Raw genomic sequence first — 15,276 nt, forward strand, 5'->3', positions numbered from 1 at the left:
GATCACAACACAGACGACGGCGATCAAGACGGTCTCTCCTCTCTTGATCCACTAGACGCCATGGATACAGTGAAATTAATGGAGGAGCTGGAAGACTACATGCCCGTCACGGATGGTTGCACCGATAGCGGAGGTACATCTGAGCTCGACGAGAAAATTTCAACTTCGGAGCCTGGTGAAGCTATATCACATACACCTAAACCACCAAGCCGCGCAGTGGATATCATAAACCTCCCGCAACCAAAACGCCGCGGCAATTCCAGGGTGACGACGAAACAGCTTCGACAAACTACTTTAACTTCTGGACAACCCCGTTTAGCTGTTCACAAGTATCCGAGTGGATTGACAGTGACACTAGATCATTTCGTTCGCTGGGCAAGGAACACGCCAAATTTGAAATTCGTCATGGAGACGCTAGCCAAGTACCCAGTCCAGCTTGAAGACCCATACCTGAGAGTACGTACCATTGAGTGTCGGTGGGAAGCCAAGCGGTCAACGGATTATATGCACGCGTTCGCAATTCCAGTAGATCTCAGTCGGTCTCTCCAAGCAGCAGTCACGACAGCATGGAAAGACCAGAACGCGCCTGATCCACTGACCGATACCGTGAAGAAACATGGGGTCAGGCTCGATATTGTAGCTACTATCGATCCAAAACTCTGGAAGTTTAGCAGGTAAGGTTGTTGTACCGCTAAGGTTGCCTTATTATGGTTGCTATAAAAAGGTTGCGCTAACGCATGGTTGCTATATATTTCTAGTCGGTTCGTCGGAGCTTTAACTACATTCCACGCCATCAAAGCAAAGTGCCAAGTGTGGGTCGAAGACCGAAAATGGTTGGAGCAAGATTGGAAAAAAATCCCCTCGGAAGTGAGCCTGTTATCAAAAGAGACAAAGACGCAAGGCTTGTCAATCATTGCTATCTGCAATAGACATCAAGATCTGGCCAACGAAGTGATTGGAAAGTTTGCGTCAAGTCGATTGCTTACGGAAATTCGGACGCTAACTGGAACTGGATCGACCACTTTCGAAAATATCCTGGGTGGCCTATGTCGGGGATGGCTGAACGACACTCATATAGACTTCTGCCTGCGAGCAATTGGAGGTGCTGTAGGCGGTTGCTACGTGATCTCGTCGCTGATGTGGGATTTTGGGTGGCCATCTACACCTAAAATACCTATTGGACAAGTCAACTTTGTCCTCCACGCAGTGCACCTGGACGACAACCATTGGGGTGTTGTTATTATCCACTTGCAAACGACTAATACGAGTGTACGAGTACATGTACACATGTACGAGCCTCTAATTAGTGAATGTTACCACAAGAGCATGGAGAAGGTATGGGAGGGCATACCTAAAGATGATCATGACTCTGCAACCGAAGGAAAAGAAGGCCTTCGCGGATACCTCGACAGGTGGCTCACCGTTTCGAAGCCGAATTCGGAGATTGTGATTGAAAACGTTGAGTGGGTATTATCGCCGCGGCAGCCTGATGGGTCTAGTTGTGGTGTGTTAGTTGTAGCGCAGTGCTACAACTACGTTACCGGTAACATTACAGAGCAGACCTACGACGTCTCCAAGAACGATGTCAAAGTAATGCGCCTTCGCATTTTGTGGACAATCCTGCATATGTCCAAGGAGATACCTATCTCCGACACTGACGCTGCAACTACGACTGAAACTCTACAAAAGCTACAAAAAGAACTCGGGTAAGTAGTATCACCTGAATTTATCTTTTAATACAGATAGTAGTCACTGTATTATGCGTTCAGATTGTGAATTGCCATCTCCAGTAGCACTCCAAACGAAAAAGTACCATCCTGAACTGTCCCCCCTTCGAATAAATCCGCCATTAGCTGGTAAATGCGTGCTTCCTCCTCATCAATACGGCCCTGAAACGCCATTTGAGCTGCCATTATTTCGTCCAAACTGTGCTGTATATTATCGAGCACCTTCCGCATCTTCTCCAGCTCCTTGAGTCTCGCGCGCGTCAACTCACGTGCCAAAGTTCTCGTGTCCATATCGATGTCGAAATTGAGAGTAAATCAAGAAAAACAGCAAGTGTGAAAATATTTGTGTTCTTCACATAATACATGTGGCTTACATAAGTAAAGAATCCCTATATTTAGAGAAATTCGATGATGGAGGACACGTGGCGTTGGGTAATTTAAAATATATTACCGAGTGTTCGGCGTGTTATGGTTGTTTTTGGGTCTAAGGTTGCCACAAATCGTGTCAAGGCGTTGTAAGTAAAGTTGCGGTAACGCCATTCAGCACTGCCAGTATAAAGTGCACATGAGGTCCTTCAGTCCGTATAGCTACAGACACCGGCAAGCCAATGTTCTTCAACACGATCGAGTTCATCACAACCATCTTTATCACTACAAATCTGAATACGATTGAAGAAAGCGAGCGAATGATTGAATCTGCTGTTTGTTTTTCTTTTCCTTTTCGTCACCTCACATGAAGCCGTGGCCATCCTCTTATCTCGCTTTTGAGCTACGCGCACGCGTCGCCGCTGCTGTCCACGGCGCGCATTACCATTCTGGCCGCTTTACTCGGCCATCGCGTCTAATTTTGCCTCCATCCGCGCCATCGCAGTCGCTAACTTGTCGATGTCAGCGGTGTGTTGGCCTAGTGTGTGGAACATCGCTCCCTGCTGTGTTGCTAACTGCTGCTGAGTCTCCGTGGTACGGCACAGCAAATCCATCAGCATCGTCTCCATCTTTGGACCTGCCGTCACCTGACCATCGCCAGCGTTGGCCGCGACAAGATCCTGCGATGCGCCAGTCACTGGTTGGGCCACCACCTGGTTTGCGATTCCAATTCCCGATCCCCGGAGCGGCTCGGCGGGGCGTTTAGGCGCCTCTGTCTGCTGATCATCGCTCTCGACCACCTCCACTGCCTCACCATTATCAACCGGCGCAGCCACAGCGTTCTTACGGTCCTCCAGATTTTTCATCGCCACATTCGACAATTTCTCCAAGGTAGCGATATCACACGTGTTGCGTGGCTGTGTGTCGAATACAAACACCGTGCCAAGAAGATGGCCGGAGGGCGTGCAGATCGGCGCGCCGGCATAGAATCGGATTTTGGCCGCACCCGTCACGAGTGGGTTCTTGGCGAATCGCTTATCCAACAGAGTATCCATAACAACCATCGGCTCCTTGGACATGATAGCGTGCGCGCAGAAGGACACGGAACGCGGCACTTCGTTCTGCGCCAAACCCACGCTCGCCTTGAACCACTCGCGGTCCTCGTCCAGTAGACTCACGGCCGCGATGGGACTCTTGAGAGCGTTGCTGGCCAGGTCGCAAATAATATCGAACACGTCTTCGCTGGGCGTGTCCATAATCTCAAAGCCGCGCAGAATCTCGAGACGCTCAGACTCGCCTGGAACGATGGGGGGCTTGGGCCACGGGTGGTCCCAGCTGAAGTCGAGCGGGTAGTCGAACTCGGGCTGCTGGAAATCGCGCGTAAAGTGCGACAAGTCTCCCTCCGAGTTGCCGGTGGGCGAGTGGAAGTTCTGTGCCTCCCAGTGCTCCTCACGCGGGGGCGGCGGCGATGCCGTGCCCGACGTAGGGGCGGGGGGCGGGGCCTGAGGGTTTGCCTGGCCATTGGCGTGCGACAGGATGCACGACATGCATACGCGCACCAGTGAGCGGCCGATCACGGGCAGCTCTGCCTCCTTCTTCAGCGTACAATTACCGCACACCACCTCACCACACTATAGTCGTCACACAGAGCGTAGTAAAAATGGTCAGCGGGTCATAGCTCCCCGCAGAAAAGACTTTCGATGAGCGTACCTTGCGACAGTGATGCTTTCGTCGGAAGCGCGTGAAGTTCCGCGTGCACACGTGGCATCTGTATCGCTCCGTGTCGAGCACCCAGTCGTCCTGGTGGCGCAGCTGATCGATGGTCAGCACGTCGTTGCCACCGATGGTGCTGCTACCCTTGAGTCCCTTGCGCGACATGCTGCGGTCTGTCTACCTAAATGGATACACGGGGGAGGAAGGGGACGAAGTGGAGCAGGGGGGAAGAGTCCTTCAGTCTTGGCGAGCCAAACGTAAGGACGCGCACACAAAAAGCTGCGGGCTTACGTTAAAAGTGTGTTCTGCTGCTGGGGAGGGGGGGGGGGGCACTCGGCGAGGGGGAGCTCGGCGGATTGCCTTGGCTCGAGTGGGGGGCGCTCTCTTTCTCGCGCTCGCTGCCTTCCGCTCCACGCGTGTACACGAGTCGAGTCGGCCGCCAAACTGAGTAATAAGTGGCGCGGTCTGGGCCTCTTTGCAGCGAAGAGAGCTCATACAAATTCCAAGTGCACTTCGATGCTCAGAGAAAAGCCATTTAGGCTTTTTTATCTGGCTTCGCCCCTTCGTCAGCAGTCGTGCGATCGTAATGGCTAAAATGGGTACTAAAATGGGCACACACGCGGTAATAGGCTCAAAATACAAACTAAAAAGATCGATGCTATAATAGTTCCTTACAATGAAGTGCCTCCGTTATATCTGCCATGCATACGCATGCAAACGGTGTCATATTATATCTAGTAACTTTTTGCAATTGAGCTCCTGAAAGTTTCGTTGTGTTGCTCTCACGAACTTAGCAGAGCGCGATTGTTCTCGTTCCCTAGATTTGGGTACAAGCCTGTTTCTGCTAAGTACATGTACCCTTTCGGTAGCCCAGTCCGAACCTCTTCCAGGCTCAGATGTGTGGCTCAGGTGTGTGGCAAAACCCGGCAACCAAGGCGCAAAAGCGAGCTCTTGCTCTTATGATGGCGGCGATAGGTTCGTTTGACATCCAGCTGCAGGGGCTTCCTCGAAATACTATTCGGCACGGCGAACTTTCTGAGGACGGCTACAAATAGATTGGGCTCCAATCAGGTGTCATCTCCCCTCGCAGGACAGGCCAATGGCTGGATCACCAAGAATGCGGGCTGGGCGACACAACATGTCCAGCTTTTTACGTGCGACGCTCAGACATCGACTTGAAATTTGTAAGAACGATACAACAGCCAAATACAAGATGTCTCAAAAAGCCTCGTTGTGAGCATCCACAGAGAAGAGCCAAAAAGGCCTTTACAGCGGGCAGCACCACACGGCTGGCTCAATTGACGCCAATGGCGAGATGCTGGCCAGTACGAAGAGCCAAACACGAGACCAAATTTATTATTGCACGAAACCACACACTTGCTTCAAGAGTGGACAACTTCTAATTCGATATGTATTTTATTGCTGATCGCCCAGCGAACTCGCCGACTTGCATGGCGAAATCTGCGGCTCGTTTACATGTAGTACTCAGATCGCGTTCCGCCCCGCCACTATCTTGGTGCATTGCAACCTCGGATTGGCACCATTACCGTATTAACAAAGTCGACTGGGAGCCGCAACGACAGCAGCGATGTAACCTGCGCAATAGATCGCATCATTTCTTTTCCGAACGCAGACTTGAAGCTGTTCACGCTGCAGCGCATTAGCTAGGGCGTTGGCAACGCGAGCAGCAGTCTAGCCAGACGCACGTCTCACACGCGATCGATCATCCCGCAGCAATTGTCGAGCGAAATTAGTCACAGTCTCAATTTGAGACCTACGTCCCTCGGTGGACCTTGTGGCTGTTGACGCATTGTGTCGAGCTGCTTCGCTGTGGAACTGAAAAGAAATGGCTTCGTCACGAAGTTCGCTCGTACAACGCAACACAAAGATTTGCCCTTTTTCGAATCCTTCCATATAGAATACCCCCAGCTTTTCGCACTCCATTAGATAGGTTTTCTTCCATCACCTCCTTCATACTGAAATAAAGCTGCCATGACGAGCCGCCTCAAGGAGTATCGCTACTACCTCAGCAGCGGCGTGAGCACGGGCATCAGCGTCAAGATCTCTCTGGTAGAACTTGCGCCCGCTCTTGGATGTTCCGTCAGCGGCGATACACCCAAACGCGCTGTGTCAGAGGCACCACTGGCGGGGTTGGAGCAGCTAGCGGGCACGTCGTCTGAAGTACGCAACTCGCCTGTAAGCGAGATCTTCCTGACCGCACAGGTGTTCTCCGATGGGCTCCCACTGCATCCCATGGTCATTAGGTGCGTATTATGTCTCGGTTGGTGCCTTTATCATTGCTTTATGAGCTCTGAAAGCTGAGATGTGGCGTCTTTTGTGTTGCTATCAGTTCCAAGAGCCCCACCAAGTGCAGCAACTCGACCATCTACTGGAACGAATGGATCTCCTTCCCTGTGCGCTACCGCGATCTCTCACGTAATTCGCTTCTGGCAATTACCATCTGGGGGGTGGGCTGGGTACCTATCGGCGGCTCCACCATCTCCTTCTTTACCAAGCAGGGCGTGCTGCGCGACGGCGTGCAGTGTCTCCGCATCTGGGAAGGACGCGAGGCCGACTCGTCCCCCAACACCACCACACCCTCAGAAATCGATGAAGAATGGGTACGACAGGAATGTTTCCGACTGGACAAGCTCCGCGAGAAGTACGAGCGCAAGGAGATCGCTCGCAACGAGTGGATGGATAGTGTCACAGACCGACGCATTGCTCGTATTCGACGAGGCAGTGAACCACCCACCAGGAAGGACGCACTGGGCCCTTTCTGCTCGTACCGTGAGGACGCCCTACTGTGGCTGGAGATGCCATACTTCGGAGATGTGGTCGTGTACGAGGAAGAGCCGTATTCACAGCGCAACTTGACGTCGTCGTACACTGCAGACATGGGTCCTAGACGGATGAATTACGAGAACAACACTGCGTCGTCCTCGGCTCCGTCGTACGACTCGCACACGCTCAGTGGATCGTATGATCTGGCCACTACAGGGTCTTCTGGATCCAGAGAACTGCCGAGTCTCGTGACTGTGTGGGACCCCGACCTCAATGAAGACAACCCGGCTGAGCGCAAGTACCGTCGTCTGGCTCGCGATATCCTTCGTGGATCTATTGACCCGAATCTCAAACCCAGTCGCGACGAAAAGGCTCGGATTGAGCTCTTGCTGGCTACGCCGACGGACAACTTGAAGAATGAAGACAAGGATTTGCTCTGGAAGTTCCGCTACACTCTGACCGACAACAAAAAGGCTGTGGTGAAATTTTTACTGTCCGTGGATTGGAAAGACGAACTGGAGGTCAAGCAAGCAACCGATCTGCTGTCTCAGTGGTGCGAAATTGATATCGCTGATGCTCTGAAGCTACTGGGTCGCGAGAAGGAATTCAAACACGAAATTGTACGTCATTTTGCTGTATCAACTTTGGCCACAGCCAAGAACGAAGATCTACAGGACTTCCTGCTGCAATTGGTGCAGGCGTTGCGGTATGAGAAGCCTGGCGCTCCCATCACATCTTCTCGCGGCGGAATGAGTGTGGATGAAAATGGCAGTACGGACGGCTCGACGAGTGAACTGGGTCCTTTGGCTCGTTTCCTTATTGCTCGCTCGAGCACGAATTTCCAGATGGCCAATTTCTTTTACTGGTATCTGAAAGTGGAGGCTGGCGACCAAACGAATGACTCGGAGATCTTCCACACAGTGTTAAACCAGATGTTGACTGAAATGAAGAGAGATGAAGAAAAGAAACCAATCTACGACATGCTGATGGCTCAACGTGACTTCATGGGCCACATATTGGCAATCCACAACAAGGCTCGTGAAGAAAAAGGAAGAAAGGATCAAAAGGAGGAAAAATTGCGACAGTTCCTCAAGCAGTTCCCGTGGCCTAAGGGTGCCGTGATCTCTCTGCCTCTGGATCCGACAGTTCACTTAAGTGGAGTTGTCGCCTCATCGGCCAAGATGTTCAAGAGCGCCATGTACCCGGCCGTGATCCAGTTCCAAACCGTGATTTCTCCAAATGATCAGCATCACCACGCAATCACGGCTGAAGGCGAGAACCATCACCCACCCAATCTGAGTCAGTCGATGTTTGGCGGAAGTGACTCCATGATGCGAGAATCTCTGCCGACACGTATGATCAGCTACTTGCATCGCGAAAAGGAAGGACCAATGTACAAGTTTATGGTGAAAAACGGTGATGATCTTCGTCAAGATCAACTTATCATGCAAATGTTCATCCTTATGGACCGATTGCTGAAAAAAGTCAACCTGGACCTGAAATTGACCCCGTATCGGATCTTGGCAACTGGTGCCAACGATGGTTTGATGGAGTTCGTGCAAGACTCGTACCCGGTGTCGTACGTGGTCTCCCACTTTGAGTCGCCCCAGATCGTGGGCTTCTTACGGAAGCACAACCCAGACCCAAGTGCGGAGTTTGGAATTGCGCCTGAAGCTCTGAGCACATACGTGAAATCAGTGGCTGGCTACTGTGTACTGACGTATCTACTGGGAATCGGTGATCGTCACTTGGACAACCTGATGATGAAGGCTGAAGGCCACTTGTTCCACATTGATTTCGGTTTTGTCTTCGGCGCTGATCCCAAGCCGTACCCGCCTCCGTTCAAGTTGACGAAGGAAATGGTGGAAGGCATGGGCGGCCCGACCAGTGAGCACTACCAGAAGTTCACAACGTACTGCTGCCAAGCGTACAACTGGCTGCGCAAGAGTGCGGATCTGATTCTGAACTTGCTCAGTCTGATGGCCGACTCTGGCATTGAAGAATTGTCAGCGAATCCTGCCACCACTTTGCTCAAGGTGGAGGAGAAGTTCCGTTTGGATTTGACTGACGAGCAAGCAGAGCAGTTCTTCCTGGGTCTCATCAACGACAGTGTGTCCGCTCTGTTCCCGCTGCTTGTGGACTGGATCCACAAGGTTGCAACCAAGTTGAAGTAGGCGAGTCAAAATCATTCGTCCATTTTCCACATTACATTAATGTTTTCCTCCGTTTAGCTTGACAAAACTCCGTTCTACCGACAAGTAATTCTTAGTAATGAATAACATTCTTCATATGGTTGCCTTTCCACTACCAAAAGCTAGTTGCGAGCTCAGTAGAGCGTTGTTGGCCAACCGGAAATCTTGAAGCACCATGAGTTTCTCTGTTCGCTGGTGTTTGGGCACAAAGCCTCCCGTTGCCTCGGTTATTGCCAACGCTGCTTCTTGCTTCTGGACATGTTCCTGGAAGTGTATATCGAGCATTTGGTTCATTCGGAGGTGCTTTTTGGGCTTGGAAATGGAGGTCACTCGAGTCGGGGGAAGTACAACGCGTGATGTTCCTGGACTGTGCGAGCCATGGGCAGCTATTGTATCTGCCGTGGACGACGAAATGACAGGGAGTGAGACGCGAGGAGGTTTGAGCGATAGTTGCATCGGATCTAGTGGGAAATCTCGTTTCAGGAGCTTTGTCACCTCGATGACGGCACATACGTACGTGAGCTCGCGTTCGTACGATGCATCGTGAAGTTTTTCGGCTGCTTCGTGGACATTTCCGATGCTTTCAGCAAGAGCGCAGAAGGCGACTTCGTCGGTCACTAACGGCTGACGACCTCGTATTCGCGCAATGCTGCCGTATAATGCCTGTCGCGACTCGAAGAGCTCTGGTGCAAGAGCTAGAAGTTTCTCCCAAAATTCAATCCACGGCATTGTCGAGGAAACATATCCAAGCTGTAGAAACAAAGTACTGAGAATGTATGAAGATAGTTAACTGAAAATGGGGAAGTGGCTTACCTGATGATATGTCTCCATCGACTGCTTTCGACGTGCATCCAGGCGATCTTTCTCGGGGGAAAGAAGCCCACTACGCAGTTGTGTAGTCGCTTTGAGACGAGCATTAGAACGAGACGATGGCGAAGCTTCTCGTCCTCGATACTGTGGATTTGTAAGCAATTCCGTCATTTCTTCCATCGCTGCCTTTTTTCTTGCAAGAAAAGATTCATGACGGTGCTCGATATCTACAAGGGGGTTCTCCTCCCGTCTACCCACTTGGTTGTCATCAAGATCGACAGGGTTTTGTGGTACAGTTTCTTCTTTCTTGTTGTCCGTTGTGTCACTGGTATTTTCAATTTTTACCGGGACAGAAAGCTCTCGTGTCGTAACAGTGCTTTGTTTCCGCTTTGACAAGCTAGGCATCTTCGTTACTTCAGCTTCAGAGTTGCTGTTATCCAGTTTAATATTCAAATTCCGACGACTTCGTCGGAAAACGCGCTGAAGGCGTCGTACTGCTCTGCCATACAACTCCACTCGTACTTCTTCTACAGTCTGGGCGACAGATTTCAGGAGAAGTTGTGCAAAGCGCTCCTCATAAGGACTGTTGAGCTCAGTAGGGGATACTAAGGGAGGAACATGGCGATTCGCCGTGCGTGCACGTTTGTATTCTGTCACGCACTTGTTGTCTTCACCCAAAGATTGGAAGCAAAGGCCGAGGTGATAGTGGATGGCTGCAAGAGCTTGAGACTGTTTTGCAAAATTCAGAGCGATCGCGTAATACTCCAATGCGAGTGCATAGTCTTCATGATGAAAGCATTTCTCTGCTAGAGAGAGCCACAAATCAAAGTATTCCTCATCTTTGAGCGTTGTGTCATGCTGATCATTCTTGTCCTTCAAAACGGACGCTAGACTTTGAGCTGCGGACACGTAGTCTCCACTTGCCTGTTGGCACTGCATCAACATCAGTCGATAGTCTGCGGAGTCATAGACTGGTATTGAATTAGTCGAAGGTAAGAGAGCGCCAGTCTGACGCTTAGTATTCTCATGGAGGGTGAGAATTTTGTTGATACAGTCAATCGCATCCACGTAGAGTTTCAGGCGATGGAGCACTTGGAACTGAAGAAACAATAAATTCGGACGGTCCTTATCGCAAAAGCTCACAAATTGAGAAAACAGCTCATGGAAAATATCTCGTGTTTTCTCCAAGTTGCCATCGCCTTTGTGCCAGAAAAGGACAATAGCATAACGAAGGAGTAGCATCGGATCCATCAGGCTCTCCAAATACGCAAACGCGCTTGTAAATGCTCGTAGACTCTTGTTCAAATGAAATCGCGCAACGGGCAGATATTTCCGATGACGCATGAAGATATCCAAGTGCGCTGAACCAAGCCAGAACCAATACTCTCGCGTTCTTGTTGCACTTTTGTGCAACAGAGCATCATTTTCCAAAAGTAAAATTGCTGGGATACTGGTATCCGGTGAGCGAGCATATCGAAAGCCCAGTTTGAGCAAGTTTTCCTCATTCCGTGGATCTGTCATTACGAGTTCCTCCAGCTGGAGGCAACCGACCTTTTCGATAATGTTTTTGCCAGCCATCCACTTGCCCCATTTTTTGTGGTAATTGGTCCCGCTTTGGGCCACTCCGGAGTGCTGCTGGATCGATGGAGTTTGACGTTTGCTAGTACGACGTAGAGCTGGATCAAGGCTCTTTACCGCGGACACTTTGGCCCCTGTCTTCACAGCAGTTGTTGAAGATAAACCTGGTAGCGGGTTACTTAGATTGATCGTGCTCATTCGGCGCATCCTTTTAGAGAGATCACTATTGTTCACATCTTTTGCTGTATGTCGACGTTCAAGTTTGGGCGGTAATTGATCTACTACCACTTGTGCATCTGCTACTTGTTCTACGGAGCTTCTTCGTGTAGACCCCAATCCTTTCGATGTTATCTTGACCTTACCAGTACTTATCGATTTTTTACGTGGATTCATCGATTTTTTGCGTAAAATTGCTACAGGTTTCTCACATTCTGGAGGTGCTTCTAATATAGGCTCTTCCTGCTGACTAGAAAGAGTTAGCAATGGATAATTGTCGTCAGCCAAACTCAACTTCTCGGTACTGAATTGCTCCACCTCGATATCAGTTGCTTTCTGCGGTTGCGTCGTGATTATTAGATCGGGTTCAATGCTTTCTGCAAATGTATTCTGCATCGTTTTGTCATGTTCTGGATCTCGGCCATTCTCTTCGAAAGGTGCCGTATCTTCGTCGGCATCAGCGCCCACACTTGTCAGCTCTTCATAGGGTAAAATATTTTCGGTAGGGAGTGAAATACCATCGATAGGTTGAACGATGTCATCAACTGGAACACTTGAGTCAGCATCATGGTCGGATACAATACTACTTTCATTATATTTTTGATCACGACTGAACAGAGTGCTGTTTACAGAGTCTGCAACCAATGGAGGGAATGACATCGTATTCGCAGTTTCTTCGTCTTTGTAGTCGATCGATAGCTCCATCACTTTCACTTTTTCATCGGAAGGACTACTGTTCTCTGGTGCTTCCACTTTTTCTGCGTCATTATCATGCGGGCTTAGATCATTCTGGATTGCGTCACTTCCATCGACAGAGATTTCGGGGTGATTGACAGTATCAGACGCTTCTCTAGGGGACACAAGCATATCTTTTTCTCCGCGTTGATCCGCATCGTATCGATCCAGATTGTCGTCATTGTTAGCACAAGACGGATTCTCAGTTAGACATTTCGTCTGGTTTTCATTTTCTTCATCGATCCGTAGAAAATTGGCGCATGATTGCATCTGGTTATCGGTTATGGCACTTTCCACTTTTTCAACTTGCTCAAATGGTTCTTTATCCATAGCGTCCCCTTTTTCCTCGACCGGCGTTGTAGTATCGGTCAATTCCTCAGATTCGTCTTCTCTTGCCTGAATGTGCTGCTGCTCATGGCTCCTGTCCTCAACGCAAGTCTGTGCTGGGTTTGCCACCACCGAATCTGCCATATTATTGGAAATCCCCCCAGATTCATCATATATGTCGGGAGGAATCACGGATTGACTCGGTTCTTCCCAACATTCTTGCCGAGAAGTACGGGGGAAATCTTCTTTCTGAGAAGTTAGGGGGAAAGCCAGCTCTACAAGAAGAGATAAGTTTTCCTGAGCTTCTGTATCGATCGCTGGCTTCGCTGCAACTGGTGGCAAGTAAGTATTCGCAGTTGCCTGAATACCGTCTGTAACCCCTTGATATCTCAATATGTCGGCCTTTGACAACTTATCCAAAGTTTCACTTGTGGGATTTTCAACATCCTTCGTATTCGCAAGAATCGACATATTTGGAGAATACGTCACCACTTCAGGATCAGGAGACGTCACAGAAGTCTCTTTTTCCTGAATGACTTCGCATTCATCTGGAGTTGTCTCTGGCTCTGGTGGAGACAGAAAATCTTGAACGGGTACTTTGGGTGCTGCGCTTGGAAGTGGAGCTAAACGCAAAACCCCCTCACAACCCACAGAGTTTGATCGTGGCCGTGACCTTCGTTGTAATCCGCCACGACTTCCTTTCGCTACTGAAAGATCTACAACTTGAGGTGGCGGACTATCCTCTTGGTGGATGGCTTGATCATCAGGTTGTTTCTGGTGAAATCCAGACATCAAATTTGTTTGGGAACGCGGACTGCTTTTCACTGCATCATTCAGCTGTGGTCCAGCTGCATTTGTGCTCAAGTTTTCAGCTTTAACTCCTTCGTCTCTAGGCACCGAAACTCCAAGACGTGGAGCTGAGTGTGACGTACTAAGGGCAGCAGCGTAGATATTTGGCGAAGTCGACGTCCTTCCACGTCTTTTTTCATGAGCTAACCTCGATGTACCGGCGTTCCGTTGCAAGGATCCACCAACAGCATTGACCACCATCACACGACGCGCACTACTCAACAGCGCATCCAGTTTATTTGGCGGGGTTTCGAGAGTTGGGCGTTCGTCAGTGATCTCAATCTCCATCCCAGGAATGTCGTCTTGCCAATTGTCTTTTCCCAACACGCTTCGATACGTGTCCAAAGTTCGTCGGCGCAGGAATTGCTCTGGTTCTGATGCATTCAAATCAAACAAATTTCTTAAGCTGTACAATTTGCCCACACTCGAGCGAGGTGCAGATGAAGCTCTTGGCTGGTGTGTGGGTTTTTCAGTACTACCCACGATGACCATTGAGGCTCTTCTTGCGGTATCTGGGGATAATTGACCTGACTCTTGTTCTGTTTCTTCAATTAATTTTTGGTAAGAGCCTTGCCCTTGAATAGACTCCAACATTGAGTTTGGGCATTCATGAGCCGCCTGAGCAATCATAATTCGTTGCTGACGTCCTTTTTGCCGACGCTCTTCAAGGTCCTTATGTTTTGTTTTGCGTTCCGGAAGTGCTCGCTTCACCGGTGACAAGCCTGGCGCTAAGGTATATTCTTGCGTCGCAGCTGATGAATCACTTTCGTAGAGCGAAGGGTGATCGGACTCCTCATAGTTCGTCTCCAGTTGCGCTTTCCACATCGTCTTGGAGTCTGCTACTGCCATACGATGTAGTATACTTGCTTCGCTGCCCTTGCGATCAAATTTTCCTGACTCTATCTCGCTTTCATCGTCCCTGTTCAAGTCAGGACCTGAGCGTCGCATTGCTGCCGCAACTGCTTCCATAGTACGCCTTGATGTTTTCTGCACGCGGACAGCACGTTGATCCAGTCGCTTGGAGGGTAGATGCGGGTTCCTTTGCTTATGCGGCGGGGTGCTGGACGGTAAGACTCGGGTCTTCTTTTCAAAATGAGGCTCGGGCTCCCGGCACACAAGCTTTCCAACGTCTCTCTGTCGATTTCCAATGATGCTGAGGTATGTGAGGATCCCGTTTGCCATAGCCTCTGGGGTGATCATTTCGCTGCCCTCCGCTTCAGCTGGATATGCTGCCCTATACAAATATTCAGCCTTTTGTCGCGTCACAAACAGTGAATACTCATTTTCCACATCATCTCGCGCTGCCACTCGAAATCCATTTGCCCTCGCGGAGCTCGTGGACGCTGATGGAGTGGAAGGTGCCGAACGAACTTGCGGTTGCACCTCGAAAATTTCAATCGTTAGAAGCCTCCCAGCAAGCGGGACATCCTCAATTTGAAGCACGAGCTGATCTTTTGGTTGTGAAGAAGGGTGGGATGTGCTAGAGTTTGCTGCGCTCATAATTCATCCGACGGCAAGAGAACGCTGGGCTCTCGTTAGTCAAGGAGGATGATAGCACCACACCAACGCTAACAACCACAAAGCACTTAAATATAGCCCGACGTGTAAAGGCACAGTTTTTTTTTTTTAATACTCCGCTCATACACGAGTTGCTATTAAAATAAGAAATAGCCGAAAACCTTAGTGGCGGAATGCCAAATGTTGATCAAGCTCGGTGCAACTTGCACTTGCATGCGAGCCGAGTGCGTTTGCCAGCTAGAGGTCGTAAAAGGAAGGCATAATTATCTAAAACTTATCCTATCCACTCATTCGCTTTCAAAACCATTTCACTGAAAACAGAAACATAAACAATTGGATTGTAAACCTTTTAATTCCATTCTAAACCTTTAAATTCTCGCAAATTATTTAGGAAAGGCATCCATTCACTGCTGGTGCGAAATTAGTCCGAGCTCATTGTACGAATACTAAAACAAAACCGG

At 49.7% G+C, this 15,276-nt stretch overlaps 6 protein-coding genes across 7 annotated transcripts; 3 read left to right on the forward strand and 3 right to left on the reverse strand.

The window, feature by feature from the left end:
* Positions 1-60: 60 nt before the first annotated feature.
* Positions 61-1,710, forward strand: PPTG_04075 (hypothetical protein; the record flags this gene model as incomplete). The annotated part of the gene is made up of 2 exons (XM_008897899.1): positions 61-674; positions 759-1,710. 2 exons carry the CDS (start codon positions 61-63, stop codon positions 1,708-1,710), a joined length of 1,566 nt encoding a protein of 521 aa, XP_008896147.1.
* A 47-nt stretch (positions 1,711-1,757) lies between these two features.
* On the reverse strand, positions 1,758-2,018 carry PPTG_21559 (hypothetical protein; the record flags this gene model as incomplete). The annotated part of the gene is made up of 1 exon (XM_008898367.1): positions 1,758-2,018. The coding sequence occupies one exon, from the start codon at positions 2,016-2,018 to the stop codon at positions 1,758-1,760; it is 261 nt and encodes an 86-aa protein (XP_008896615.1).
* A 125-nt stretch (positions 2,019-2,143) lies between these two features.
* Positions 2,144-4,299, reverse strand: PPTG_04076. 2 transcript variants are annotated; one of them, XM_008897901.1, is made up of 3 exons: positions 4,098-4,292; positions 3,804-3,987; positions 2,144-3,724 (listed from the first exon to the last, which is right to left on the reverse strand). In XM_008897901.1, the coding sequence occupies exons 2-3, from the start codon at positions 3,969-3,971 to the stop codon at positions 2,552-2,554; spliced, it is 1,341 nt and encodes a 446-aa protein (XP_008896149.1). In that variant the 5' UTR covers positions 3,972-3,987; positions 4,098-4,292; the 3' UTR covers positions 2,144-2,551. The 2 variants fall into 2 exon arrangements, with proteins under 2 accessions (XP_008896149.1, XP_008896148.1); XM_008897900.1 differs by having other exon boundaries at positions 3,804-4,299.
* Positions 4,300-4,413: 114 nt separating this feature from the next.
* Positions 4,414-5,183, forward strand: PPTG_21560 (hypothetical protein; the record flags this gene model as incomplete). Its single annotated transcript, XM_008898368.1, has 2 exons — positions 4,414-4,428; positions 4,676-5,183. 2 exons carry the CDS (start codon positions 4,414-4,416, stop codon positions 4,859-4,861), a joined length of 201 nt encoding a protein of 66 aa, XP_008896616.1. The 3' UTR covers positions 4,862-5,183.
* A 579-nt stretch (positions 5,184-5,762) lies between these two features.
* PPTG_04077 (hypothetical protein) lies at positions 5,763-8,901 on the forward strand. Its single transcript, XM_008897902.1, has 2 exons — positions 5,763-6,070; positions 6,157-8,901. Exons 1-2 carry the CDS (start codon positions 5,799-5,801, stop codon positions 8,762-8,764), a joined length of 2,880 nt encoding a protein of 959 aa, XP_008896150.1. The 5' UTR covers positions 5,763-5,798; the 3' UTR covers positions 8,765-8,901.
* Positions 8,731-14,797, reverse strand: PPTG_04078 (hypothetical protein; the record flags this gene model as incomplete). Its single annotated transcript, XM_008897903.1, has 2 exons — positions 8,731-9,532; positions 9,596-14,797. The coding sequence occupies 2 exons, from the start codon at positions 14,795-14,797 to the stop codon at positions 8,876-8,878; spliced, it is 5,859 nt and encodes a 1,952-aa protein (XP_008896151.1). The 3' UTR covers positions 8,731-8,875.
* Between the last annotated feature and the right edge of the window lie 479 nt (positions 14,798-15,276).

This window comes from Phytophthora parasitica (genome assembly GCF_000247585.1).
Source record: "Phytophthora parasitica INRA-310 unplaced genomic scaffold supercont2.6, whole genome shotgun sequence".
NCBI lineage: Eukaryota > Oomycota > Peronosporomycetes > Peronosporales > Peronosporaceae > Phytophthora > Phytophthora nicotianae.

Coding starts and splice junctions, on each gene's coding strand:
- PPTG_04076 (XM_008897900.1), bottom strand. CDS start 3,971: ATGTCGCGCAAGGGACTCAAGGGTAGCAGCACCATCGGTGGCAACGAC. Junction 3,725..3,803: donor GAAAGCATCACTGTCGCAAG/GTACGCTCATCG, acceptor TGACGACTATAG/TGTGGTGAGGTGGTGTGCGG.
- PPTG_04077 (XM_008897902.1), top strand. CDS start 5,799: ATGACGAGCCGCCTCAAGGAGTATCGCTACTACCTCAGCAGCGGCGTG. Junction 6,071..6,156: donor CTGCATCCCATGGTCATTAG/GTGCGTATTATG, acceptor TGTTGCTATCAG/TTCCAAGAGCCCCACCAAGT.